The sequence below is a fragment of the Aquarana catesbeiana genome, linkage group LG06 (genome assembly GCF_042186555.1).
Source record: "Aquarana catesbeiana isolate 2022-GZ linkage group LG06, ASM4218655v1, whole genome shotgun sequence".
In the NCBI taxonomy this organism is placed as follows: domain Eukaryota; kingdom Metazoa; phylum Chordata; class Amphibia; order Anura; family Ranidae; genus Aquarana; species Aquarana catesbeiana.
Genome location: NC_133329.1, coordinates 377,459,391 through 377,487,031, shown reverse-complemented (window position 1 = coordinate 377,487,031; position 27,641 = coordinate 377,459,391). Strand labels below are relative to the sequence as shown.

The 27,641-nt window shown below is 41.6% G+C and overlaps 1 protein-coding gene across 6 annotated transcripts in view; it reads right to left on the bottom strand.

The window, feature by feature from the left end:
* The window catches only part of LRP1B (LDL receptor related protein 1B), a 2,172,167-nt gene that overhangs the window by 1,041,944 nt on the left and 1,102,582 nt on the right, over nt 1-27,641 (bottom strand). For all 6 annotated transcript variants that reach the window (XM_073634235.1, XM_073634238.1, XM_073634240.1 and 3 more), the window contains exons 8-11: nt 16,549-16,771; nt 12,682-12,853; nt 10,114-10,257; nt 2,140-2,376 (exon numbers count right to left, since the gene is read on the bottom strand). In XM_073634235.1, the coding sequence (XP_073490336.1) occupies nt 2,140-2,376; nt 10,114-10,257; nt 12,682-12,853; nt 16,549-16,771 (776 nt within the window). The remainder of the gene's footprint in view (nt 1-2,139; nt 2,377-10,113; nt 10,258-12,681; nt 12,854-16,548; nt 16,772-27,641) is intronic.

Sequence of the window (27,641 nt, the reverse complement as noted above, 5' to 3'; positions counted from 1 at the left end):
CTAGTAATGCTAGTGTCAATATCTCATCAATTTTTGACCAGCCATTCTCAACCAGGGCTCCATGGAACCATTCTCTAGAGGTTGCTAGGGGTTCCCTGAGCTGTGAATGGTTGACCTTCCATTTGATGATGCCTGCAAAGTTGCAACGCCACTTAAAAAAAACAAGATGCATGACACCAATTATCTTTTTAACTGTCTGAAAGGGGGTATTCTTGTTACTGGCCACCAATGCTAGGGGCATTTTTTTTACAATGAACCCCAATTAATTCGTTCCCCCTGGGGTTCCCTAAAGCCTGCAAATTGTTTAAGGGTTCATCTGGAGTAAACTGATTAGAAAGGCTGCTTTAGACCCTGTAAGACCAATAATAAGCCAGTGTTCAATTCTACTTGCTAGTAAATATAGAAAACTAAACTATACACTTTGGGTTGAGATGACCTTTAACAAAATAGTCATTCCTAGTTTCATTGTATTGGCTTAGGGGAAGTTGCAATTGAAATAAGCAGCCGTGTGAAGATTTAATGAATGTGCAAAACTTAGAAGTGTTTAGTATTATAATCAGCATCAAGGCAAATTTTTTAGTTGGTAAACAAGCAGAATGTAATTACTGAAGCTCTAAAGTGACGAGAATAGCTGGCACTGATTCAGAGTGCATTAGCACAACTAGGATTCCTTTCTACTGCACCGTGATCATTGTAACTAATAATAACTACAGCTGACTAAGTGTACAAATGGTATTGACCCACTAAAGCTTGCCAGGAAGCTGCCGCGGGTAAACTTTAAGGACTGAAATTCTGAAAGAAGGAGTTTTTAAATTGTATCTAAACTGCAAAACATATTACAGTATATTGTAGCTTACCCATAATTAAATGAAGAACCTGGATTATTTTTCCTTTTTTTTTCAGGCTCTTTTCCCTTTATTTTTACCTGATAATCCCGCAGATAACATACTTCAATTCATTTTGTGTCTACACTAATTTCTCCATTGTATCTATGGATTCAGCCATGGTGAACACACAGACTGGATTTCAAACATGTCTGCCTTTATTCATCTCCATTACATGGTGGAATGACGGGATTAGTAGTTTACACAATAAAAATAAAGTTCTTTGTGCTTACTTTTAAGGAATAGGAAGTGACAAGAAGACGACTTTTCTGGTAAGATCAACAAAAATTCTGTTCTCGTTGAAAATGTTCTTAGATTAAAAAGTAAAAATGAATGCAACCACCACATCTAAGGACCGCTAAGCTGCAATAAATTATATTTTTGGGTTTAGATATGTTTTAACTGGGGGTATCCATACCCTAACCTATAAAAAACAAATATTGGGAATATAGGATTGAATCTCTGAATAATTACAAAACTTGCCATATGGGACCCCTAAAGCACATGTTGATGAGGGCATGTAACCTAGTATGGTTCAGAAGGAGAAGATCTGCATGCTCATATCCCCCCTTTCATGGCCTTCCAGACTGAATGTTTAGATAAGGTTCTGGTTTTTAGGGGGGTTAAACTTTGTTTCTTGGAGGTTTTTTGTGGGGTGCATCTTGACAGCCATACCAGATCCTCTAAGAGGTCTTGTATTTTTGTTTTGTTTTAGAGTTCAGTTCCCTTCGAATGTCTTTAAAGTCTGGATTACATATATGTGCCTTGTTTCTGGGAACACTCTTTTATCACTTAAACCTGTTTGTTTTTTGTTTTTGTTTTCCTTATGTTTGTTTATAATGTACTTATGTTGATAGTGCAATGTACACCTTGATACAACTTTGTACTTATTCTTTGATACTTCAATAAAAAATACAATTTGAAAAAAAAAGTCTGGATTAAACCCAAACAAGCAAAAGTTGAACCAAACCGGGAGTCATCCCTACTGGGTTGTGTATCTGGGACTTGAAGATATGAAGATATGATAAAAATCCTTGTGTTTTGTAAGGTAGAACTAGGCTATTCAGCTATTCTGTAGTCATACCGGTGTCAGTACTGGTAAGGATGATATACACAGTCTAAGGAAGGAGGTATAGGGAGGTATGAGGACAAATTTGGCATATTCTGGAATAAGGTTAAGAATCTGAGCTCTAAACCATAATAAAAGTGAAGCTTAGCACAAACAGCATTGGTAAGTCTGTGACTTGCTACTTACCCTCTTTAAGGATAGTTTCCCTCCCAGTTCCATCAATCTTTTGCCGGCCAATGAGGAAGCTGGTGGTGTCTGCGAAGTAAATGTAACTAGACTCCGCGTAGTAATCCAAGGCTCTAGGGTTTACTAAGTTTTCGATAGGAAGCATATATTCATCCGATATTTTGGTGTTTAGATCCATCCCCCGAATTATTCCTGGCCTCCCTTTCCCATAGAACAGGAATAATTCATTTTTCGGTTCTGCAAGGAAACACAACAAGTATTAAAGCTGTACTCTGAGGTCGCTAAAAGCAGTATAGTTGTTGAAATAAAACATTTGGGTCCCATAAACTGTACATTTTGCATTTTATTAACGGACATGTATTAAGGCAGCCCATTCATTCTGAATAGGCAGACAGTACACCTCACACAAATAATTTGAATGCACCCTATCACAATGCACCACACTATGTTTACCATGATAACATGAGGAAGTACACATTTTACTGTGTGTTACGGCAATGTAACATGGGCCTGTAGGCTAAGTTTACATGGGCAGAGGGCCACAGTAAAAAAAACAGGTAGTGATGCCCTTTGCTGCTGAATGGAGCAGTTCAGACTAGTACACCCATGCCGCTTTGTAGCGCTGGAGCCCAGTTTTAACTCAGAATGTCAGGTTTGGCAGTCACTGTGCCTGCCAAACACACCCATTAAAGTCAATGGGACTGCACCCCAACCGCGTGCCAAACGCAGCTATGGTTGTTTCAATGTAAAATCCATCTTGAGATAACAAAATGGTAATATCACCTCCTGTTCGCCTGTAAACTGCGATCGAAAAGAGACCCATCACACATTGCTTTTTAGAGTCTGCCGCCACTGTGAAAGTTAGGGCTCATTTAGATTTGTGGTTGAGGGTGGTAAAAACACACAGTTAAGCTGGCTATGGGACAGGAAGTGAAGGAAAATCTCCCCAACGGGACAAAAAAAAAAAATAAAAGATACTCAACCAGGTTAAAAGTCTCCCTTACTCTATCCACAATAAAAAAAAATAGTTTTCCTTTAGTTCTACTTTTTTTATATTATTCATTATTTTATTTTATTTTTTTACATAAAAAACAACCGCTGTTCCTTACTGAGTGCATTCATTCATATATATCGGGAAATGTTTATTAAAGGAACAACACTTGTTATTCTTAAATGTTTAACTGTTCACTAAAAAATCATCTTCCCCTCCCAATGTGTCGGCCCGCCAAAAACATGACAGATCATAGATGGTAAACTTTGTATCAAGTGTAAAATTGATAATATTGTATTGCAGGCATTTAATTTAACAACTCATTAGATTTTAACTTTGATGTCATTTGTGATTAAACACGGCATTCATTAAGCATCTGGATGGGATGTAAGAAAACAAACATAGAAGTTCGAAACAGGAAAATAGATAGAAAGCACTTTTGTGCTTATAAGGCGATTAAATCCACATTAGATCATTGAATCATTTCTCAACTTTTTTTGTTAGTCATCATTTCAAGTACGGCTGAATGAAATCCATAAAACCTGCTGTATGAGTAAACAAGTGCGATTCATTGTTAAATAGATGCAGCTCTTTAACCCCTTCCCGCCCAGCCCTGGTGCCTTTAACTGGGTCTTTAACCGCTTCACCCCAGGAAGATTTTACCGCCTTCCTGACCAGAGCACTTTTTGCGATTCAGCACTGCGTCGCTTTAACTGACAATTGTGCGGTCACGCGACGTTGCACCCAAACAAAATTGATGTCCTTTTTTTCCCACAAATAGAGCTTTCTTTTGGTATTGGTATTTGATCGCCTCTGCGTTTTTTTGCGCTATAAACAAAAAAAGAGCAACAATTTTTAAAAACGCATTATTTTTTACTTTTTGCTATAATAAATATCCCCCAAAAATATATAAAGAAACCATTTTTTTCCTCAGTTTAGGCTGATATGTATTCTTCTACATATTTTTGGTAAAAAAATTGCAATAAGCGTATATTGATTGGTTTGCGCAAAAGTTATAGAGTCTACAAAATAGGGGATAGTTTTATGGCATTTTTATTATTATTTTTTTTTTACTAGTAATGACGGCAATCTGCGATTTTTATCGGGACTGCGACATTATGGCAGACACATCGGACAATTTTGACACATTTTAGGGACCATTGGCATTAATACAGCGATCAATGCTATAAAAATGCAACTATTACTGTAAAAATGTCACTGGCAGTGAAGGGGTTACCACTAGGGCGCGATCAAAGGGTTAATGTGTTCCTTAGTACGTGTTCTAACTGAAGGGGGGAGGGAACTGTGCAGGGGAGATGACAGATCGCTGTTCATACTCTGTATATACAGACGTTCTATCTGTTCTCCCCTCAGAGAAACGGAAACTGTGTTTACACACACAGATCCCGGTTCTCCATGTGACAGCGGCGATCGCGGGAGCCCAGCGGTGATCGTGACCGCCGGGCACTCGCATCGGCTCGGGGGAGTGGAGTGAAGTGGCCGCAGTGCGAAGTGACGTTATATAGCGTTGTTTTGCCCAGCTGTGCCATTCTGCCGTAGTTCAACTGCGGCAGCTGGTCAGTATGTGGTTAATCAACTGAGAGACTGGGAAGGAACCATTGCCACCAGAGGCGGCTCTCTAATTAGGCAAATTAGGCGATGGCCTAAGGCCTCGCCCTCTCTGGGGCCTCGCCGCCACCTAGTTTGCATAAAGAGCCACCTCTGCTATCCTCCTGCATCAATCTAGTACAGTCAGCGCAGCGGAGCTTTGTGCCCGCCTCATACAGTTTACAAACAGTCCTCCTCCTCTCTGCTCTGTTACACTACGCCCCATCAGATCACTGCCCAGTCTCCACTCCTGTCAATAAAACTCCATTGGAACAGCCGGCAGAGACACACACAGAGACCGACAACTGCCCCGCCCCTCACCGCCCCACCAGCAAATGCTGTCCGTCCCTTGAGTCGATATCTTGTGCAAGGGCCGGGCACAGCTAGCACCTCAGTAGGATTGCGAGTCCACCCTCCTTCCAGGGCGGGGCTACTGTGGTGGAGGCGGAGCCAATCCCAGTTCACTCGCTGTAGCCTGTCTGTGTGCAGTCGACTGACTGCTGAGCTAAGGATGCGCTGACTGAGCTGTGAGGGGACAGAGCCTCTATGTGTGAGGTACATGTGACTGGGGGGGGTGTGCATGTCACTAAGGGGTGTGTGTGCATGTCACCAGGGGGGTGTGTGAATGTGATTGGGGGGTGTGCATGTGGCTAGGGGGATGTACATGTGACTGGGGGGGTGTACATGTGACTATGGGGGGGGTGTGCATGTCACCAGGGGGGTGTGTGAATGTGACTGGGGGGTGTGCATGTGACTGGGGGGGTTTGTGCATGTGGCTAGGGGGATGTACATGTGATTGGGGGGGTGTACATGTGACTATGGGGGGTGTGTGCATGTCACCAGGGGGGGTGTGAATATGACTGGGGGGTGTGCGTGTGACTGGGGGGTGTGCGTGTGACTGGGGGTGTGTGTGCATGTCACCAGAGGGGTGTGTGAATGTGACTGGGGGGTGCATGTGACTGGGGGGGTGTGTGCATGTCACCAGGGGGGTGTGTGAATGTGACTGGGGGTGTGCATGTGACTGGGGGGGTGTGTGCATGTCACCAGGGGGGTGTGTGAATGTGACTGGGGGGTGTGCATGTGACTGGGGGGGTGTGTGCATGTCACCAGGGGGGTGTGTGAATGTGACTGGGGGGTGTGCATGTGACTGGGGGTGTGTGTGCATGTCACCAGGGGGGGTGTGAATGTGACTGGGGGGTGTGCATGTGACTGGGGGGGTGTGTGCATGTCATCAGGGGGGTGCGTGAATGTGACTGGGGGGTGTGCATGTGACTGGGGGGGTGTGTGCATGTCACCAGGGGGGTGTGTGAATGTGACTGGGGGGTGTGCATGTGACTGGGGGTGTGTGTGCATGTCACCAGGGGGGTGTGTGAATGTGACTGGGGGGTGTGCATGTGACTGGGGGTGTGTGTGCATGTCACCAGGGGGGTGTGTGAATGTGACTGGGGGGTGTGCATGTGATTGGGGGGGTATGTGCATGTCACCAGGGGGGGATGTGAATGTGACTGGGGGGTGTGCATGTGACTGGGGGTGTGCGTGCATGTGGCTAGGGGGATGTACATGCGATGGGGGGGTGCATATGTGACTGGGGGATACATGCGATTGGGGGTGTGTGCATGTGACTGGGCGTGTGTGTGCATGTAACGGGGGTGTGTGCATGTGACTGGGGTGGTACATGCGACTGGGGTGTGTGCATGCGATTGGGGGGTTGTTGAGCATGTAACAGGGGGTGCGAATGTGACTGGGGAGGTACATGCGACTGGGGGGGTGTGTGTGCATGTCACCGGGGGGTGTGTGCATATGAATAGGGGGGTGTGTGCATGTGACTGGGGGGATGTGTGCATGTGACTGGGGGGTGTGTGCATGTGACTGGGGGGGTGTGCATGTCACCGGGGGGTGTGTGAATGTGACTGGGGGGTGTGCATGTGACTAGGGGGGTGTGTGCATGTGACTAGGGGGGTGTGCATATGTGACGGGGGGTTGAGCATGCAACGGGGGTGTGAATGTGACTGGGGGGTGTGCATGCGACGGGGGGGTGCGAATGTGACTTCGGGGGTACATGTGACTGGGGGGGTGTGCATGTGACTGGGGTTTACAGTCAGGTCTGCTCAGTCCTCTGCCAGTGTCCCAGTGTGCTTGCCTGTAATTGACAACCTGGGTCCCCCTGACCTGACTCCACCCAACTCTCATCCCCAGCCACCCAGGGCTCCACTGCGGTGGTCGGGAGGTCCCAGCTTAGTCCAGTGCCGATCCTCAGCCATGGTGGGCAAGGCACTCTTCATTCTGCGCTGGCACTGCTCATGATTGGCTTCTTTGCGGCTATCTCCCACCATCAGCTCTTCCACTATGAGGAGTCAGAGGGGACCTACTGCTGCCCAACATGGATAATGAGACCTCTGTGGTGGTGAAATTTTGCACAGCCCCTTTTCTTCTATGAGGCCGAGTTCAAGAAGCTCTATGTGAGTACAGCACCGAGAGAGACAGAGCAATGACACCAGCACTAGCAGAGTGTACACTGACGCCAGCACTGAGAGAGAGAGGTTACTGACATCAGCGCTGAGATAGAGCACACTGCATTGAGATGGAGTGCCCCGACACCAGTACTGAGAGCACACTGACACCAGCACTGAGAGCATGCCAGCACTGACACCAGCTTTGAAATAGAGGACACTGACACCACCAGTACTCTCTTAATATATGCAATTCAATTTTATTGCTTGAATTATTTTTTCCCTTATGGACGTGAATGGGGCCTCATGTCTAAATTATGCCTAAGGCCTCACAAAGCCTAGAGCCGCCTCTGATTGCCACCCTTTAACATGAAGCTGCAGTTTTTAAAATATTAAAGACTTACATTTTTTTTTTAGTTTTGGATAAAGATTAATGTGGGATTCCAGATATGGCTTTTTTTTTTATTTTAGTCTTGCCTAGGACAGCACAAAACCAAAAAAAAAACACTGGCTAGGAGTGACTACTACAGAGCTTTCCAGCTTCCATGGGAATCCCACAGATATGGTGCATACCTGCTTAATTACTGGTCCAAGCTGGACCAATGCAACTACGCAAAAAAGAAAAAAGCCATACTTTAGCATTAAGATTCCTGTGGAGAGATTTCCCGTCATTTCTTGTTCCAGGGACACAACAGGAAGGCATCCCTCCGAAGCAAGGGTTTACCCCCTTAGACATATGTCACCAGAACAGGTTTGACCCTTTAAAAGATTTAGGCTGGCCATACATGAAATCTGTGGATGGCCCTGTTGGCACTACCTGGCCTTGACCTAAGTACATTTTTTTGATTGACTTTTATCGAAGGAGCCAGGTGGAAAAATCTCAGCTGAAGAGTGACCACATCCAATCACATGCAGGCCTTATGCCGCATACACACAAGCGGACTTTTCGACCGGACTGGTCCGACGGACTATCCGACGGACTTTCGACGGACTTCCAACGGACAGACTTGCCTACACACAATCACACCAAAGTCCGACGGATTCGTATGTGATGACGTACGACCGGACTAAAATAAGGAAGTTGATAGCCAGTAGCCAATAGCTGCCCTAGCGACGGTTTTCGTCCGTCGGACTAGCATACAGACAAGCGAACTTTTTGATAGGAACTGGGTCCGGAGGAGTTCCGACGTAAAGATTTGAAAAATGTTCCAAATCTAAAGTCCGTCAGATTTTCGACTGAAAAAGTCCGCTGCAGGTCCGATGAAGCCCACACACAGCCGAATTGTCCGCTGGACTCGGTCCGTCGGATCAGTCCGGTCGAAAAGTCCGCTCGTGTGTACGCGGCATTACTCTTTTCTCCTGTTTCTGTAACAGCTCAAATATTTTGGATTTACATTACTTTCTGTACTGGAGACAGTGGTTACCAGGACAAATAGTCCCCAGAGGGAACTCAGATACCAATAAAAAGCTAATAAAGGTTCCAATCTTTCAACATTATTTCCAAAATTGTAAAGAAAAAAATATAATAAAGTAAGATTTTAAAAAGTTCTAACAAAAAATATTTTAAAAAGATGACTTTACATACATTTTAACATGTTAAAGTCTATATAATTTTAGTGACTGGGTTTACATTGAAAAAGTGGGTCAGCTTTGATGATAAGCTTGTTAAGTGCCTTCATCCCTATGTGTAACACTCTTGTTTGTGTTTTTGTTTCTACTCTTCTGTGTCATTATTTTTATATGTTATGTGACTTTTCACGATTTGGCGGCTGCAACCGCTACTCTAACTATGATTCTATGTTTTTAAAACCAAATAAACATGAGAAAAAAGTGGGTCAGCTTAAACACTGTAAATCTGCAAAAGAAATCAAAAGTTTTGTATTGCTTTTTAATGATCTGTTATGATAAAGTGGAACTGAAGGCAAAACTTTTTTTGGATGCAGCAAGAGTGGGTTTTAGCCCCTGTCAGTTTTTTTGCCATTGGTGTCCCATTGGAGAGATCTTTATTCACTTCCTGTCCCATAGCCAAAACAGGAAGTGAGGAAATCCTCAAAAAATAAGGGAAATGCCTCAATATCACCAAGGTCATCAGAACTAGTAACTCCCTTGGAAGATCCCCCCTCTATCCCTGTTCCGATGACAACCCAAAATTTGGGATTTTCTTTTACTTTCAGTGATAAAAATAAAAAGGACAAATAGAGATGGTGAATCTCCCTAATATGAGCATAACTAGCAGTGAAAACCTGACAGGTAATCCCTCTCCATACCATCAAAAAAAAAGTTTTTCCTTAGTTATACTTTAACTTCCTGTACAGTAACCGAAAAAAAAAACTGAATAAAACTGAAGACAGGGCTGGTGTCAGACTCTACTAGCCTAAAATGGATAAACTTGGCTTTTAAGCAAACTGAATGTAGTAACCCACACTCTTCCCATTTAATTGGGTGTTGTACTTACAACTAGAGATGAACTTGGACATGTTCTGATGCTCTTTCAAACCCACATGGCCAAGCTGGCAAGGAAGCTGCCATCTGTAATTGGCCAATCATCTGCAGCATTCCCTGCCCTGAAGCCGTATACACACCCCTTGAATGTCCCCCACCAAAGATGATTAGCTAATCACAGGTTACAGCTTCCTGATAGTCTTGGCCATGTGGGTTCGAAAGAGCATCCAAACACACCCAAGCTCTTCCTTACCACCAACAGCTCATTATCTTCCATCACAGGGTTGAATGTGTGAAATCACTATGTATCTTCTCAATTCATTAGTACACAGAATCCATGTAGCTCTTTTCTAAAGACATGCTTGGTTCATAGAAACTTATCTAGACATGTTTTACATAAAGGTGACTTGCTATTTGCATTACAAACCAACCAAAGGTCTGTTCCTTTCTGTATGTTAATGAACTTGTGATTGTTCAACGTACTTTTACAAGACTTTCCATCCATTGCCAAGCTGAATCCGGTCTTGCAGCGACAGGTCCGCGTTTTGTAGCTGGATCCGAGAAGACAGATGTGGGAACAGCCCCCTGGCAAACCATCTGCGCTGATTTCACATGCGTGACTCCTGCCTGCAAGAAATCATGGCAAAACATCAAGCACAAATTGCTTTTTAAAATCAACATTATTTACTTTAGCTTGAGAGGCTCACTGACAACAAAATTGATCTTATTTTACCACTGACTGTCTTAATTGTTTATAATGAATTAAACATATTAATTTAACTCAGCAAACTGAAGATCTTCGAGGTGCAACTTCACCTCTTCAAACTTTACATGTCTTTATGTAGTTCATTTACATACACAGTATGCTAATGCTTCTAAATTTATAAAGTGTATCTGTATCTGGAGATAATTTTTTTTCTTTAGTTGTGTGGTAGTGAGTGTTTTTTATCTATATTGCTGATTTCCCGTTGGGGAAAATCACCCTCTCTATTGGACCTGGTGACCAATGTCTCCGGGGATGAAGAATTTAAAATGGTAAATGGTCACCAGAACAGAAATAGGGAGGGAATCTTCAAATAGGGACACTTGTTTCCAGGATTTCCAGTTGCCCTGGGTGCGGTGAAGCAAAGGGGCAAACAATTGGCCACAGGGTGGTGACATGTAGTCACTATTCCCTGTGAGTAAGCACTGCTGTGTCACACATTTCACTGAGCCTGCCTTCTGACCTACAGAGTAGCTGAGAGGAGGAGGACAGTGGGAGACAGATCGATGCTGCATTAAAAACATTCTTCTCTTTTAAGTAGGACTTACAGTTTTCATTGATTTATTTGAAGAATGGGGTTACTGGCGCACAGAGTTTATATATAGTGCAGCCAGCAATTGTTATCCAAAAGTACCAATGATCAGGATAGAAGGTAATCCATGGAATGTCACTGGTCTGTGGTTATTAGGGGTACAATAAAGGAATACACAGGACCACCTGCGGATGCTGTCCACAGAGTAGTGACTGGCTCTGTATAGTCCAAGAGGAAGAAAGCAGAAAGGGAAGGAAATGCTAGCTAAGTGTGGTATCCCGCATACAAATAATAAAAAAGATTACTAGAAGTAAAACATACAAATACTAATCTGGTGTCAGTATCTGTAGATGTTGATCCTCCTAAAACTGTCCTGCAGGACCACTGTCATCTGTTTCGGCTGTTGGGCAGGGAGATGGCTGTCTCGGGAGCCTGGAAGAGCCCCAGGAAGCCACGCTGACCAGCGTGGAACGTACAGAGGAAATGATGTCACCGGAAAGCTAAGAGGTACCAGATGAGAAGGGAAACAAGGCTATGTGCTCAGAGCATTTGACACCTTCTACAGGCTTTCTACAGGCCTCTTGTTGCTCTTGAGGCCTGTAGAAGGAACCAAATGCTCCGAGCGCGTAGCCTTGTTTCCCTTCTCGCTATCCTTCCAGTGAATTCACTTCAGCCCTGTGTTATACGCTGGTCAGCGTGGCTTTCTGAGGCTCCTCCAGGCTCCCGAGACAGTCATCTCCCTGCCCAACAGCCGGAACAGATGACAGCGGTCTTGCAGGACGGTTTTATGAGGAACGACATCTACAGATACTGACACCGGATGAGCATTTGTATAATTTAGTTCTTGTGAGTGTTTTTAATCTTTTTTATTCAAAAATTTTAACTGGGATACTACACTTAGCTGGCACTTCCTTCTCTTTCTGCTTCCTTCCTATTGATTCATTTGAGGATCACATGGCTAGTCTTAAGGGAAACCTATAATAGTTTTAGGACAATTATTCTTTTATATATATATATATATATATATATATATATATATATATATATATATATATATATATATATATATATATTTATTTATTTATTTATTTATTTATTTATTTATTTATATTTTATTATTTTAGTATAAATACATTTTTTGCTTGGAAAATAAATGTATTGTTTGACAGAGGAATTCCAGAGTGCTATTGGCTAAAGGATCCCTCTGTTTTACTCTGGTGGCACCATCCAATAAAAGTTAAGTCACTCCTCTAGCTCTTTTCCTTGTATAAAATTCACTTTGAGCTATTGAGCTTTGTAAACAACTAGCTTACAAAAAAAAAGAGTGAAGAGAGAAGAGCTCCATCTGCTGTCGAAATCAAAAACTGCACAGAGTTCATATGCCTGTTTATCCCCTAAAAGGCATACTGCCATGCTGCAACCACAGCAGAGCAGATACAGCTTAGCCCCATTCTCTTGAATGAGTTACGTTTGGCAGCAAGCATGGCCTGCCAAACGCATCAGGTGGTTCATTTCTGCTGTGCCTACAAATCAAAGCAATGCAGCCGTGACATGTGTACAACCCCAGCCACTGCCTTTACAGTTTAAGGGAGGTGTTTGGGTGGCAGTAAAAACAGAGTTCAACTGTGTGTTTTTACTGTCCCCAAATGCAAGCATAAGCAAGCTATTATGGGAATCTTGGAATATAACAACATAATACAAGTGCAATGTCCAATCTGTTCATTTAATTTTGGGTGGTAATAATCACAGCTCTTACCGGTAGGCTGGGTGCGTTTATGATAAACCTTCAAGCCACGGGCGTTTTCCATTGTCAATAAAGATTGTATATCCGTACTGTTGAATCTGTTGATCTTGAGAATGTTGGCATTGTCCAGGTTGGTGGCGTACAAATAATTTTCGAACAATGATAAACCATACACTTGACTGACCTATAGAAAATCAAGGAAGAAACAATATCGTTCTTAGCAAGAACCTGCTAAACAGCTTCTACTCAGCTACGGAAGATTTCAGAATGGAATATCACAGCAAAACTCTGGGCAAAGAGCTGAATACACCGTTTGAAATCTGCAGCCAGAGACAAAACCAAAGATAGACATTGCCATGGGCAGGTCAGCGCACTAGAAAAGTGCTATTTCTGCATGTGAGGTCTGCATTATACTTATTATATATTTTATTATAAGAGCGGGGGGAAACCAGATGCAAATTAAACTTTATATTAACTTTATATTAAAGGGACCATCCACCAAGGGAAGATTCTGTTTTTGGCAGATGCTTGAGATTTAAAGTGTATGTATAGCCAAAACATTTTTGGTTTGGGGTAGAGTAGGTAAGGGGTAAATCCCTGGACAGGTTATGTTGTTGCTATCTGTGTACCATTGGGGAGATTTTCCTTCACTTCCCGATGCATCAGAGAGTTAGAGGAAATCTCTCAAAGTGAGAATTATTCCCTCTTAGACAGTCCCAATTGTACAAGTTTTCCCAATTGTACTTACCTCTGGGACCAACACTAAAATTTTGGTCACCAGTAAAAATAGAGAGGGGTGAATCCCCCCAAAGGGAGCACAGACAGCTATAAAAGAGGGCATAGCCATTCCCAACTCTAGTCAAAACTAAAAAAAAAAAAAAAAAAAAAAAAAAAAAAAAGGTTCTGTTTACATATACAATTTATAGTGGTATTAAAGGCTTATTTAAAAAAAAAAATGTTATACTTACCTGCTCTGTGTAGTGGTTTTGCACAGAGCAGCCCCGATCCTCCTCTTCTCAGGTCCCCGCCTGCTCTCCTGACTCCTCCCTCCTGCCCTCCTGCCCCCATAGTAAGCAGCTCCCTATGGGGGCACCCGGGGCTGCCGCTCTGTGTGTCCATTCACACACAGAGCGTGGCTTGGCCCCGTCCCCTCTCTCTCCTCATTGGCTTACTGGTTGTGATTGACAGGAAGCCAATGGCTACTGCTGCTGTCTCAGCCAATGAGGAGGGAGAGACCCTGGAAAGCTGAGGCTCTCATGCATATCGCTGGATCGAGATAGGGCTCAGGTAAATTTTAGTGAGGGGGCTGGGGTGGCTGCTGAACACAGAAGGTTTTTGCACGAAGGTAAAAAAACTTTGAGCTTTTACAACTACTTTAAAATAACAATTTTCTTTCTTGAACTCTGTTTGCACATGTGCTCAATGTGGGTTCCCAATCTACTTCCTCATTAAGTCTAAGAGTAATAATGACCTAATTCTTTTATCTGGCAGACTCCAGAGCTTGCCTTTGTCCAGCGCTCTGGGTTGTGGATGAGTCCTTGCTACCATCAAGTACAATGCACGGCTATTGGTCCTGTATTGTACTTGGTGATGCCAGGTGCAACCAACAGCTGCAGCGACTTAGAGGAAAGGCTTTGGGAGAACGATCGCACAGTGTGGTGGAAGCTTTCTAGAGTGAGGAGTACGCTAAGTTCCTCCACCTCTAGATTTAAAGCAGAACTACAGTTCCTATGTCACTCACTGCAAGCAGGCAGGCTCTTTATTGCAGAAGAGATATCCCTGTGTGTTGAGATGACTAGCTCTAACTAATGTTATTCTGAGGAGCTTGGACACATGCAACATGTAAAATGCAACAGTGTAAATGGGCCCTCAAATAAACAAACATTAGGAAAAAAAAATACTTAGATTGGTTTTTGGTGCACTTGTAAGGGTCATCGTGGTGTCACATTGACTTCTCGCAGAATTCTGGAACAGCTGAAGTTTCTAAATCTCATGAGCACTGTTGAGGAACAAATTCTTGAGGGATTTAAAAATCTCAGCTTTCCAAGGATCCTACAGAAAAGATCAATTAAGCCAACCCTCTTTTAGAAAGGCTCTTCATAAGGTCTGGGTGTAAGGTAAGTATTTTCTTTTTTCATTTTTTTTTTTTCTGCTGATCTTTAACATTCCTAATATTTTTCATTAACATTTTTTTAAAGGTGTGGGTGTTGAGTATAAATCAGACCTTGCATTTTTAATTGCCTTAGTAATCTGTGCCGTCAGCCCATTGCAAACCTATATATCTGCTGGTAGCTGATGCCTACCATTGGTAAACCTACACAGCAGTTACAAAAAAAAAGAAAAAAACCTACACAGCTGCTGGTAGTTAATATCTACCATTGGTAAACCTACACAGCTGCTGGTATCTGATGTCTACTGGTGGTAAACTTACACAGCTGCCGGTAGCTGATGTTTACCTTTGGTAAACCTACATACAGTATATTTATATAATGTGCACACAGATGTGTGCTCCTAGCAGTGAGGCTGCACTGTCAATAACAGTTCTGGTCTCTACCAATGCTGGAGAAATAATCAGAATGGTTTCTGATCATGGGATCAGTATTTTTATTTTTTAAAGAAGACAATATGGTGCTTAACCACTTCCGGACCGCCCCACACCGATATACGTCCTAAGTTTGAAGAGGAATATCGTTGTTATGGCAGCAGCTAGCTGCCATAACCCCGGTATCCTCTTCTCCGGCCGGCGTTCCGCTTTCCGATAAGAGTGGTCTCTATAAAAAAATCTTTGAAGGAAAAAAAAAAAAGAGTGGTCTCTGCGGCAGATTCACAGAAATGCTCCCCGTCCCGCCGAGCTTGTGTGCAGAAGTGAACGCATACGTGAGTAGTGCCCACATATGAAGACGGTGTTCAAACCACACATGTCAGGTATCGCCGTGATCAGTAGAGCAAGAGCAATAATTCTAGCCCTAGACCTCCTCTGTAACTTAAAACATGCAACCTGTAGAATTTTTTAAACATCGCCTATGGAGATTTTTAAGGGTAAAAGTTTGTCGTCATTCCACGAGCGGGCGCAATTTTGAAGCCTGACATGTTGGGTATCAATTTACTCGGCGTAACATTTTCCTTCACAATGTTAAAAAAAAAAAAAATGGGTTAACTTTACTGTTGTCTTATTTTTTAATTCAAAAAAGTGTATTTTTTCCAAAAAAAGTGCGCTTGTAAGACCGCCGCGCAAATGACAGAAAGTATTGCAACAACCGCCATTTTATTCTCTAGGGTGTTAGAAAAAAAGGTATAATGTTTGTGGGTTCTAAGTAAGTTTCTAGCAAAAAAAAAAAAACGTTTTTAACTTCTAAACAACAAATCTCAAAAAGAGGCTCGGTCCTTAAGGCTGGATTCACATCTATGCATTTTTAGTGCTTTTTGCATTTTGCAGATTTGCACTACAGAACGTGTTCTATAGGAAACCATGTTAAATGGACTGTAGTGCAAATCTGCAAAATGCAAAAAGCACTAAGAATGCATAGGTGTGAATCCAGCCTAAGTGGTTAAAAAATATAATTTCAAAAATAAAAAAAAATTAAAAATTTTTTTTGGTCAACCTATAAAAATTACAGAAAATCTGAGAAGGGAATTTATTATAAGCTGAAGTTTAGGTATGGCAATGTTTACATAGTTACATTGATCTAGCCATAGTCCATCTCAGGAGCAAGAGGGTGGCTAACAGAAGGTCAGATTGAAACAGCAAATAAATAAATAAATAAATAAATAAGTAAGTAAGGAGTTTTGAGATTTGGAGAATGCTGAGTGCAATAGAAGGAACTTGTTTGAGTTAAGATCACATGATGTACATGAATATTAAGCTCTAGACTAGCTTACCTCCTTCCCATGTAATATAGTATGTCTGTTCCTTCCTTCATAATCAGCTACTTCTATGTAATCCAGGTAAACATCTGCCCAATAAACAAATCGATTGACAAGATCCAGAGTCAGGGCAGTCGGCTGTTCGATTTTAGTGAGAATAATCCGTGTTCTGTTCCCTCCATCCAGATCACATCTTTCCACCTTAGCCACGTTTCCATAATCCGTAAAAAACAATTTCCTGTTGGAAAAGATTTTAATGAACATTTGTAACAATATACCGAAATGTAATAAAACCAAAGTGTATTCTCTACAATGTGTTAATAGCTGAACTCCAGGCAAACAGCTACATACACAATTAACCTGCATGTAGTTGTTCAGCCAGACCTGTGATCCAGGCATATGGACAGTTAGGTCCATATATATTTGGACACAGGCACAATTTTCATACTTTTGGCTCTGTATGCCACCAGAATAAAATTAAAATGAAACAATCCAAATGAATTTGAAGTGTAGACTTTCAGCTTTAATTCAAGGTGTTGAACATAAATGTCAAGCACAAATTTTAGGAACTGCAATCATTTTTATACACAGTCCCCCCATTTTCAGGGGCCCAAATGTAATTGGACAAATGAATATAATCATAAATAAAATGTTCATTTTTAATATTTTGTTGAGACTCCTTTACTGGCAATGACTGCCTGAAGTCTGGAACCCATGGACATTACCAAAGACTGGGTTTCCTCCTTTCTGATGCTTTGCCAGGTTCTAACTGCATCTGTCTTCAGTTCTTTGTTTGTGACTCTTTCTGCCTTTAGTTTTGCCTTCAGCAAGTGAAATGCATGCTCAATTGGGTTGAAATCAGATAAATGACTCGGCCATTGCAGAATATTCCACTTATTTTCCTTCAAAAGCTCCTAGGTTGCTTTTGTAGTGTGTTTTGGATCATTGTCCATCTGTACTGTGAAGAACCGTCAAATTAACTTTTCTGTATTTGGCTGAATCTGGGTTGATTATATATCTCTAAACACTGCAGAATTCACCCAGCTGCCTCTGTCTTCTGTCACATCAATAAACACCAATGACCCAGTGCCACTGGAAGCCATGCATGCCCATGCCATCACACTGCCTCCACCATGTTTTACAAATGACGTTGTGTGCTTTGGACCATGAGCTGTTCCAAGCCTTCTCCACACTTTTTTCTTCCCGTCATTCTTATACAGATTAATCTTAGTTTAATCTGTCTAAAGAATACTTTTCCTGAACTGGTTTGTCTTTTTTAGATGTTTCTTGGCAAGGTCTAATCTGGCTTTTCTGTTTTTCAGACTTATGAATGGTTTTTACCTTGTGGTGAACCCTCTGTATTTGCTCTCATAAAGTTTTTACTTGATTATAGACTTTGACAATGATACGTCCACCTCCTGGAGAGTGTCACTTGTCTGGATGTTGTGAATGGGTTTTTCTTTACTATAGAGAGGATCCTGCGATCATCCACCACTGAAGTGTTCTGTGGGCATCCAGGCCTTTTTATGTAGCTGAGCTCACCAGTGCCTTCCTCTTTCCTCAGAATGTACCAAACTGTTGATTTGGCCACTCCTAATGTTGCTGCTATCTCTCTGATGGATTTGTTTTGTTTTTGAAGCCTTACAATGGCCTGTTTTACTTGCATGGACAGGTCCTTTGAACGCATGATGTAGGTTCACAGCAATAGATTCCAAATGCAAATACCACACTTAGAATCAACTCCAGACCTTTTACCTGCTTAATTGATGAAGAAATAATGAAGGAGTAGCCCACACCTAGCCATGAAACATCTTTTGATTCAATTTTCCAATTACTTATGGCCCCTTGAAAAAGGGGGTTGGCTATTCTTTAGAGCTGTAATTCCTAAACCCTTCCTCCAATTTGGATGTAAATACCCTCAAATTAAACTTGAGAGTGTGCACTTTCAGCCTATATCCATTATATAACTATAGCTTGAATATGTTTTGGTAAATACCTGAAAAAACTAACATTGTGCCTGTGTCCAAATATATATGGACCTAACTGTATAGTGTATGTAGTTTAAAACTGAACTCCAGGTATTATCTGACATGTGCAGAATGAAAACATTTGTTTTGTTTTGTTTCGTTTTGATTCTGTATTTACATAAAATTGCTTAGTTAAATTTGTTTAATTTGTTTAATACACTTTTGGAATTTGCTTTTTTTTATTCAAATTCGATTAGATCCAAATTCGGAAAATTCGAATTCCATTCGAATTGCATTTGAATTCGAATCAAGTTCCATTTGAATTGCAGTTGAATCAAACTGCATCTAAAATTGAATTGATTCTATTCAGTTTGAATTTTGGAAGATGGTTATATTCTTTCTATTTCATTCTATTCTATTGTTTTTTTCTATTCTTTTATTTTCTGTTATATTTTCTTTTCTCTTATGCTCTATTCTTTTCTATTCTATTCTATTTTAATTCAAATTTATTCTATTAAAATGTCAGGAAACAGTTATATTGTTATATTCTTTCTATTCTATTCTATTTGTTTCTATTGTTTATTCTATTCCATTGTATTATTTTCTATTCTATTCCATTATTTTATTTTATATTTGATTTTTTTCTATTCTATTCGAATTTAAAGGTATTCTATTTGAAATTTGAATTTTGGAAGAAGGTTATATTCTATTTTACTTTATTCTGTTCTTTTTTTTTTTTTTTCTAGTCTATTATTTTCTATTCTATTTTGTTCTTTTGTTGTTGATGGGCCACCGGGGAAGCTGACAATCGCTGTAGTAGTTGGTGCAACTACAGTGAGCACCGCAATCTTCTAGGTCCTGTGCCAAGCAGCTTCCCCTTTTCTGAACACAGAGGAAGCCTCACAATACATAGAAGCCTTGTATTTTTTCAGTGAATACAAGGCATACTCTGATTGGAGTTGGAGAGTAGGGGCATTGATGTCACAATCTCCACCCAATCCAATCAGAGAACACCTTGTATTTATTGAAAGAAATTCTATGAATGGAGCTAGTGCCAAGTGGCGACCCCTGTGGTCAGTATGCAGAAGGGAAGCCGCTCGGCACTAGACCTGGAAGATTGTGACATGCACTGTAGTACTGCCAACTACTACAGTTATTGTCAACGTATGGTTAGGTATGTCAGGTATGAGATATACATGCCTACATTGTGCCAAACTGTACCAATGTAACTATTCAATACAAATAATTCCCGAAGTTCAGCTTTAACTTTGTATTTACCTATTAGACCCTTTAAAGTGGTATTAAAGTAAAAAAAAAAAAAAACCCATGACAGGCAGGGTCTGGCTTTCAACGGTATTGTACACTGAGCCAGGCATTCAGAGCTCAGAATAAATTTATGGCACCTGTTCTGTACTGTTATGAAGTCACTCCCCTGCACATGCGTGGGAATGAAGCCTTTTCAAGCTGGCCGTTCAAGCACAAACCAGGTAGGAAGACCAGGAGAAGACGAAAGTGCCTGAGCTATGACAGCCCAACATTGGAGACGGGTAAACCTGTTAGTATGCAGTGCATATGGTACAAACCTGCAGGGGGCTTGTTTAGAATTTTTTTTTTTTTGCAAAGTTGAATTCCGTTTTAATATCCAAACAGATCACGTATAGACAGAAACAGACACACATGATTTCTAATTGGCAATCGCCTCCAAACAAACAGCTAATATACCATAAATATTACTGATGGAATCAATTGCATCAAAAAGGACGTGTTTTATAGTTACAGATTAAAATGTATCTCTAGCCAAAAAATTTTGGCTAGGGATTTACTTTAATAAATTAGATTTGATGTGTCATGTCATACATTGGAGTCTGATAATTTGAAAAAAATGCTTTTTTTTTTTTTTTTTACAGGAAACATTTCTCACTAAAGATATTTGTGACAATAGCTATATATCAGATTTCACATTTAATTTAACCTGGTGCATTAAAGATGAATTCCAGGTATACGGTTAAATACACAGTGAGCTGCGTCATCTGTCAAAGGAATTTTAATTCTGTTCAGCCACTCTTGTGATTTATACAGATGTATCAGACACCACTTAATCCCCTAGGCCTCATCTACATGGGTGGCTGGGGTGGTAAATAGATGGGGTGGTAAGTAGATGGGGTGGTAAATAGATGGTTGAGCCTCAGTTTTGACCACTCAGCTGCAAGGTAGCGTGGTCCCATGCCATGTTAGTACACAATGCCCCGACTGTGCTGTGGCATGGAAAAAAAATCATACAATAGGTCACATTTTGCAGGTAGTACCGTTGCCAAATGGGACCTATTTAACCGCTTCAGCCCCGGAAGATTTTACTCCCTTCCTGACCAGGGCACTTTTTGCGATACGGCACTGCGTCGCTTTAACTGACAATTACGCGGGCGTGCAAAGTTGTACCCAAACAAAATTTATGTCCTTTTTTTCCCACAAATAGAGATTTCTTTTAGTGGTATTTGATCACCTCTGCGGTTTTTATTTTTTGGACTATAAACAAAAAAATAGAGACAATTTTGAAAAAAACTCAATTTTTTTTACTTTTTGCTATAATAAATATCCCTCAAAAAAAAAAAATATATCTAAAATATCCTCAGTTTAGGCCGATATATATTTTTCTACATATTTTTGGTAAAAAAAATATCACAATAAGCGTATATTGATTGGTTTGCGCAAAAGTTACAGTGTCTACAAAATAGGGGATAGTTTTATGGCATTTTTATTATTATTTTTTTTTATTAGTAATGGCGGCGATCTGTGATTTTTATCATGACTGCGACATTATGGCGGACACATCGGACACTTTTGATACTATTTTGGGACCATAGTCATTTATACAGCGATCAGTGCTATAAAAATGCACTGATTACTGTGTAAATGACACTGGCAGGGAAGGAGTTAAACACTAGGGGGCGATCAAGGGGTTAAGTGTGTTCTAGGGAGTGATTCTAACTGTGGGGGGGAGGGGCTACCACTGATATTACAGCGATCACTGCTCCCGATGACAGGGAGCAGTAGATCCCTGTCATGTCACTAGGCAGAATGGTGAAATGCCTTGTTTACTTAGGCATCTCCCCCGTTCTGCGGCTCCATGACACAATCCCAGGACACTGGCGGACATTGAGTCTGCAGGTCTCGTGGGCACGGTCATGCTGTATGCGGCCAATTAAAGGGGACGTACAGGTACACCTATTTGCCCACCGCTGCCATTGTGCTGACGTATATCGGTGTGCAGCGGTCGGTAAGTGGTTAAAGAGCAACTACACTTTTGTTGAGAAAAAAGCATTCCTCCCTGGCTGATCTATGTACAGTGCAAGGATTATAACAACCTTTGTTGCAGATTCCTACCTTTGGTTATTGTGAAGAAATCCCTGTGTGTTTGTCTGTGCCTCTGTTCTGAGTGGGTCTAATGGAAGTGGTTTCATAATTAACTGTCAGGTGTGCAGCTGCAGGGCACTTATGAGGAAATCTGCTGGGCCTGCATCCCTTTAGATGTGCTGCTATTGAAAGTATCTCTCCAAAAAATGACATTTTTGTTGCAGGGGATGCCTGAAATCTGACTTGCATCTTAGGCAGACTTCTGGGAAAATTGGTGAGCCAATCACACAAGCAGGAAATGATGTTTTTGGGGAGTGGTCAGTACATATTCTGTGTACAGAACAACTACAGGTAGCCATCATGCAATGCATTCTCAGAAAATGACAGTGGCTGCAGATTGAAAAGGAAAGGCCATTTTTAATAATAATTAATGACAATATGATTAGTGTCACAATTATATGTGTTATATTATTTTTTCTTTATTTGCTATTCTCCCCCACAAAAGTGGAGTTACCCTTTAAGTTATTGGTTGAACTAGATGGACTTGTCTCTTTTTTCAACCTGAGGCGCCTCTCATGCCTCCCCAGTGTGAAAGCTCGAGTGCTTTCACACTGGCGCGGTGCGCTTGCAGGAGGGAAAAAAAAAGTCCTGCCAGCTGCATCTTTGGGGCAGTCCAGTAAGCCTTGTACTTGTTGGTGGTGGATCATCTACTGGCAAAATGTGTCTGCACAATTTTTATACTTTAAAGCGGGGGTCCACCTATCTATCCTTTTTTTTTTTTTGAGTTCATTCACAAACTTTTCTTCTCAGCATTACATACTCACATATTGTGTGTAATATGTCCGCCTGTGTCAGATTTTGTCAGAAAGAATAACTTGTATTATTCACTGCAGGCGGTTTCCATCTTCATTGTGGGCATTTGAAGCCCACAAGCATTTATTTCCTGGATGTGGTGAATGCTGTGCTCCCAGCATTCACTGCTCATTCCCGCACATGCTCAGTGGCATCCTGGGAAGCCTGAGACTAGCTCCCAGGAGTCTGGGAGAGACTAGAAACACGCCTACTCCCACGGAAGGAGAACCAAGAAGTGCAAAGAAGAATAGAAAAATAAAAGGTAATTACGGCGATTTAAATTTTTTTAAACGGCATGTCAGCATCTAGGCAAGGAAGAGAATACATACAGATATTGTTCAAAATTTGGGTGGAACTCCGCTTTAAGTCACCATGTCACCAAGCACAATGGTTTATGGACTTTGAATCATTCACTTTTTGGATTTTTTGTTTTATTTGTTTCACATGATTATTTTTAGAACTACAGTAAAACCTTGGATTGTGAGCATAATGAAACATGCTTGTAATCCAAAGCACTTGTATATCAAAGCAAATTTCCCCATAAGAAATAATGGAAACTCAGATGATTCGTTCCACAACCATTTATTCATAGGTCCTTCAGTTTATAGTCCATATAAAAAGATTATAGCAATGTGATAGGTTGTGTAACCATAAAATGTCCATCCACAAATGGAAGCCTCCACAAGGGGATTAGAAGCAAAATCCAGCAGGAGCTACAGAGTATAAAAGAGAAGAAAGGAGTCTCTAAGTGTAGAAATATGTTGCTAAATGTTGTACCTTCATTAAATGTAACCAAATTACACTTAGAGGCGCCTCTCTTCTCTTTTATACTCAATTGTGACATGACGCTACGTGTATCAAGACATCACTTGTATATCGAGTCAAAATTTATTTAAAAATGTTGCTTGTCTTGCAAAACACTCTCAGACCAAGTTACTCTCAAACCAAGGTTTTACTGTATATTGAATGTCAGGTATCCCATGATTTTTTCAACAAATTATGAGTATTGTTTGACTTTCTGATACAGTTTATAGACATTTTTGTACACATTTATACACTTTTCCCGTCATAGGGGTTCACTTTATTGAGCATTCATTTCTATATTTCATTGTGGTTTATTCTACAGATATTATATTAGCGCTGCACTTTTTATATACATAGTTTTTCACCTTGCAAACCGATCCTTTGCTGTGCTGGCTGCTACCATACAATTTAAAGAGACAGTGCGGTTTATCCATTTTAAATTTTACACTTAAATTTTACGGGATCGATGTAAAGCTTCCAAAACTCCCTGCCCATTGGAACTAATGGTCAGCGCTGCCGAATCGCTTTGCAGGCGCTTCGGCAGCGCTGACCATTAATTCCAATGTTGGCAGCTCTGCAACACAGATGCTTTTAACCCTTTCCTTGCCAGCTAGCGGGGGGGTTAAAAGCAATAGGCGCCGCTATAACAGAGGTAAAGCGCAGTTAAAACTAGATGTGCTTTACCGCTAACGCCGGGACCGCCCCAAGTGTGAAAGGGGTCTAGTAGACCAAAAACAAAGCAAATCAGAGAGGTTCATTGTCGGGGTTTACACATATTTTAGGTGGTGTGTTTTCCAATATCTGCCTGGAGTTCAGCTTTAACTGTAGATGTTCAATGTTACATAAAAGGTCTACTTAAACTCAAGCTACAGCTAGGTTAATCGCATGCAAACTGCTTGCTTGTGTGCTCTCTTAGATAAGTTCTCCAGAGGCGGTCCTTGGCGCGCTTTGTTGCCTGTGTGCGGCTTATGCAACATTATAAAGTGTTGTTAAAAGGAACCACACCACGCTCATGTGAAACAAAGAAGATTGATTGTCTGCAACCCTCGGCACTTAAGAGGTTTTGCAAAGCGATGCATTAGCAGTACTTAAACCAGCAAAGCCCCAGCTCACCCATATCTCAAAGAACATATTGTTGTTCTTCACAGATTATATAATCTGTAAATGGCCTCCTTGGAGTCAAAACTTTACAAGCTGCCATAAATGCTACATCGCAATCTAAAAACTATTTAAGAAATCAGAGGAAAGTAAATCTCAGCCTTTAAAATACAATTTTGTTTGCTAAATGTGCTGTGCCTTTCCAATTAATATGGACCTGGAAAATATGCTGTAGATCGTATATTGAGCAAGCAATGTTCCAAATGGAAATTTACACCCATTTTAAGGTGTTATTTAAAGTTGAAGTTTAATATGTTTATATTTTGCCTCCCCCTGGTCCCTCCTTTCACCAACATGCAAATGATTTTTTTTTTTTTTATAAAACCTGTTTGAGGCTTTATTCACACCAATGCGTTTTTTCATGCTTTTTTGCTGTTTGCAGAAAGGCAGTTCATTTTTTTTTAACATGGGTTTCTATGGAACATGTTCACATCAATGCATTTTTGTGCCTCTGCAATTTGGAAAGGGTCAGGGACTTTTTTAACCACTTAAGCCCCAGAAGGATTTACCCCCTTCCTGACCGGGAAATTTTTTTTGTGATACGGCACTGCGTCGCTTTAACTGACAATTGCGTGGCCGTCCGATGTTGTACTCAGACAAAATTGACATCCTTTTTTTCCCACAAATAGAGCTTTCTTTTGATGGTATTTGATCACCTCTGGGTGCTATAAACAAAAAAAAAGACAAACAATTTTGAAAAAAAAAAAACAATATGTTTGACTTTTTGCTATAATAAATATCCGGAAAAAAAAAAAAAACATTTAAAAAAACAAATGTCTTTTTAGGCCAATATTTTTTCTTCTACATATTTTTGGTAACAAAAAATCGCAATAAGCGTATATATTGATTGGTTTGCACAAAACTTATAGCGTCTACAAAATAGGGAATAGATTTATGCATTTTTAAGTCATTGTTATTATTTTTTTTTTTTACTAGTAATGGCAGCAATCAGTGATTTTTATCGGGACTGCAACATTATGGACACATCGGACACTTTTGACACTTTTTTGGGACCATTGACATTTATACAGCAATCAGTGCTATAAAAATGCACTGATTACTGTGTAAATGACAATGGCAGGGAAGGGGTTAACATTAGGGGGCGATCAAGGGGTTAAATGTGTTCCCTAGGTATGTTCTAACTGTTATAGGATAGGACTGACTATAGGAAAAGCCAGATCGTTGTTCCTTCTTAGTAGGAACAGACGATCTGTCTCTCCTCCCCTGTCAAAACAGGGATGTGTGTTTACACACACTCATCCCCGTTCTGGCTTTCGTGCCTGCGGGTGGTACTGTCGGGTGGCTGGCAGAAATCGCACCCGACTGCTACAGCTCTTATAGGAGCCGCCATACGGGTGCGGCGGTTTGCGCAGCGGTGCCATTCTGCCGATGTATATGCGTGAGCCAGTCAGCAAGTGGTTAAATGCAAAACAGTGCTTTTTTTGGTTCAATAGATTTCAATGGAAAAGCTGCAGAAAAGCATGTAGTGCATTCTGAGTGTGTTTTGATGCGTTTTGCATTATTTATTCTGTCCAACAACAAATTGGCCAAATTAAAAGAAAAATGCATAAAAAATGCAAAACGCATTAAAAACGCGTGTCAGAAAATGCAGAAAGCACAGCAAAAAGCACTGCAGAAATACTCAAAAGCAACATGCATAGGTGTGAATGGATATATAAAAACACAAGCAGCGCTCTATGGGAAAAAAGTCAAATATCTGTGCCCATATGTGTATTCACATATAAATATATGTACACCTTGGATTGGATTTTTTAAAAAGTACTTTATCGCACATATACGTTTGGAGCCCAACAATATCCATGGGGCTATAAATGGGAGTATAAACAATCATGTGTATAAAAAATATGTAAAGACTACGCGCTTAAAATTCATGAAATGAAAAGAAAAAGTTATTGGCACGGTAGCACCAGTATGTTCCTTAAGAGGAGGGGTTAACTGCGCTCGGAAGGCTCACAGTTCCACGGGCAAGAAGTCATGCAGGGAGCTCCGCCTGTAGTACCGGGGCCGGTAAGTGTGGAGATGGGGGAGCGGAGGAAACTTCTGCCAACCACGGCGGTGTCCAGAGCTGGCCTCTATGGTTCCCGAAAGGACTGCTGACTGGGATGATATCTGTCAGTGCAGGGCGGTGGAGCCGAGATGGAGTAGACGGGGATGCTGGACGTGGCTGAGCACGCGCAGAGACGTATGTGTGACATCAGCGCTCTTCCGGGTGCAGAGACCAAATCACCAGAGATGGACCGCAAGCTGAGGGGTTGCTGTAGCTGACATGTTTCGCGCACCTATGCTTTGTCAAAGCTCAGGCGTGCGAAACGTGTCAGCTCTGCACCCCGGTACTACAGGCAGAGCTCTCTGTCACCTCACCTCCTTGGAGCCTGAGCGTCCTTCCCTGCATGACTTCTTGCCCGTGGAACTGTGAGCCTTCCGAGCTTCCGGGACCCGTAACCGGATGATCTCGCCCCCTTATAAAGTCATGTGACATCACAGGGGGTGGGGTCACCCGTTTTCAGCCCTGCCCTTGCCTATATAACAGCTTTTGAAGCAAAAAGACAGCAGTCAGCAAGGTAGCCTCCCATGGAGGCAGAGTTTTTCATTTTATTTTCTTTTTCGGGACCGTCAGATGCCGTGATTGGCGATGGATTTGCATTGCGGGACACTTTTCATTTTTTTTAATAAAGGAATTGTCAAAAACTGTCTCCTGACGTTTTTACGGGGCGGGATCTGGAGGCCCCCTTGTTAAAGGGGGCTTCCAGATTCTGATAAGCCCCCTGCCCGCAGACCCCTAAAACCCCCGGGCAACGGGGGTTGTGGGGGTCTGCGGGCAGGGGGGCTTATCAGAATCTGAAAGTCTGGAAGCCCCCTTTAACAAGGACGGATCGGCCTCGGGGGGCCGACATCGGATCGCACCTGATCCAGTGTCGGCCCCCCGAGGCCGATCTGTCCATCGGATCGGGTGCG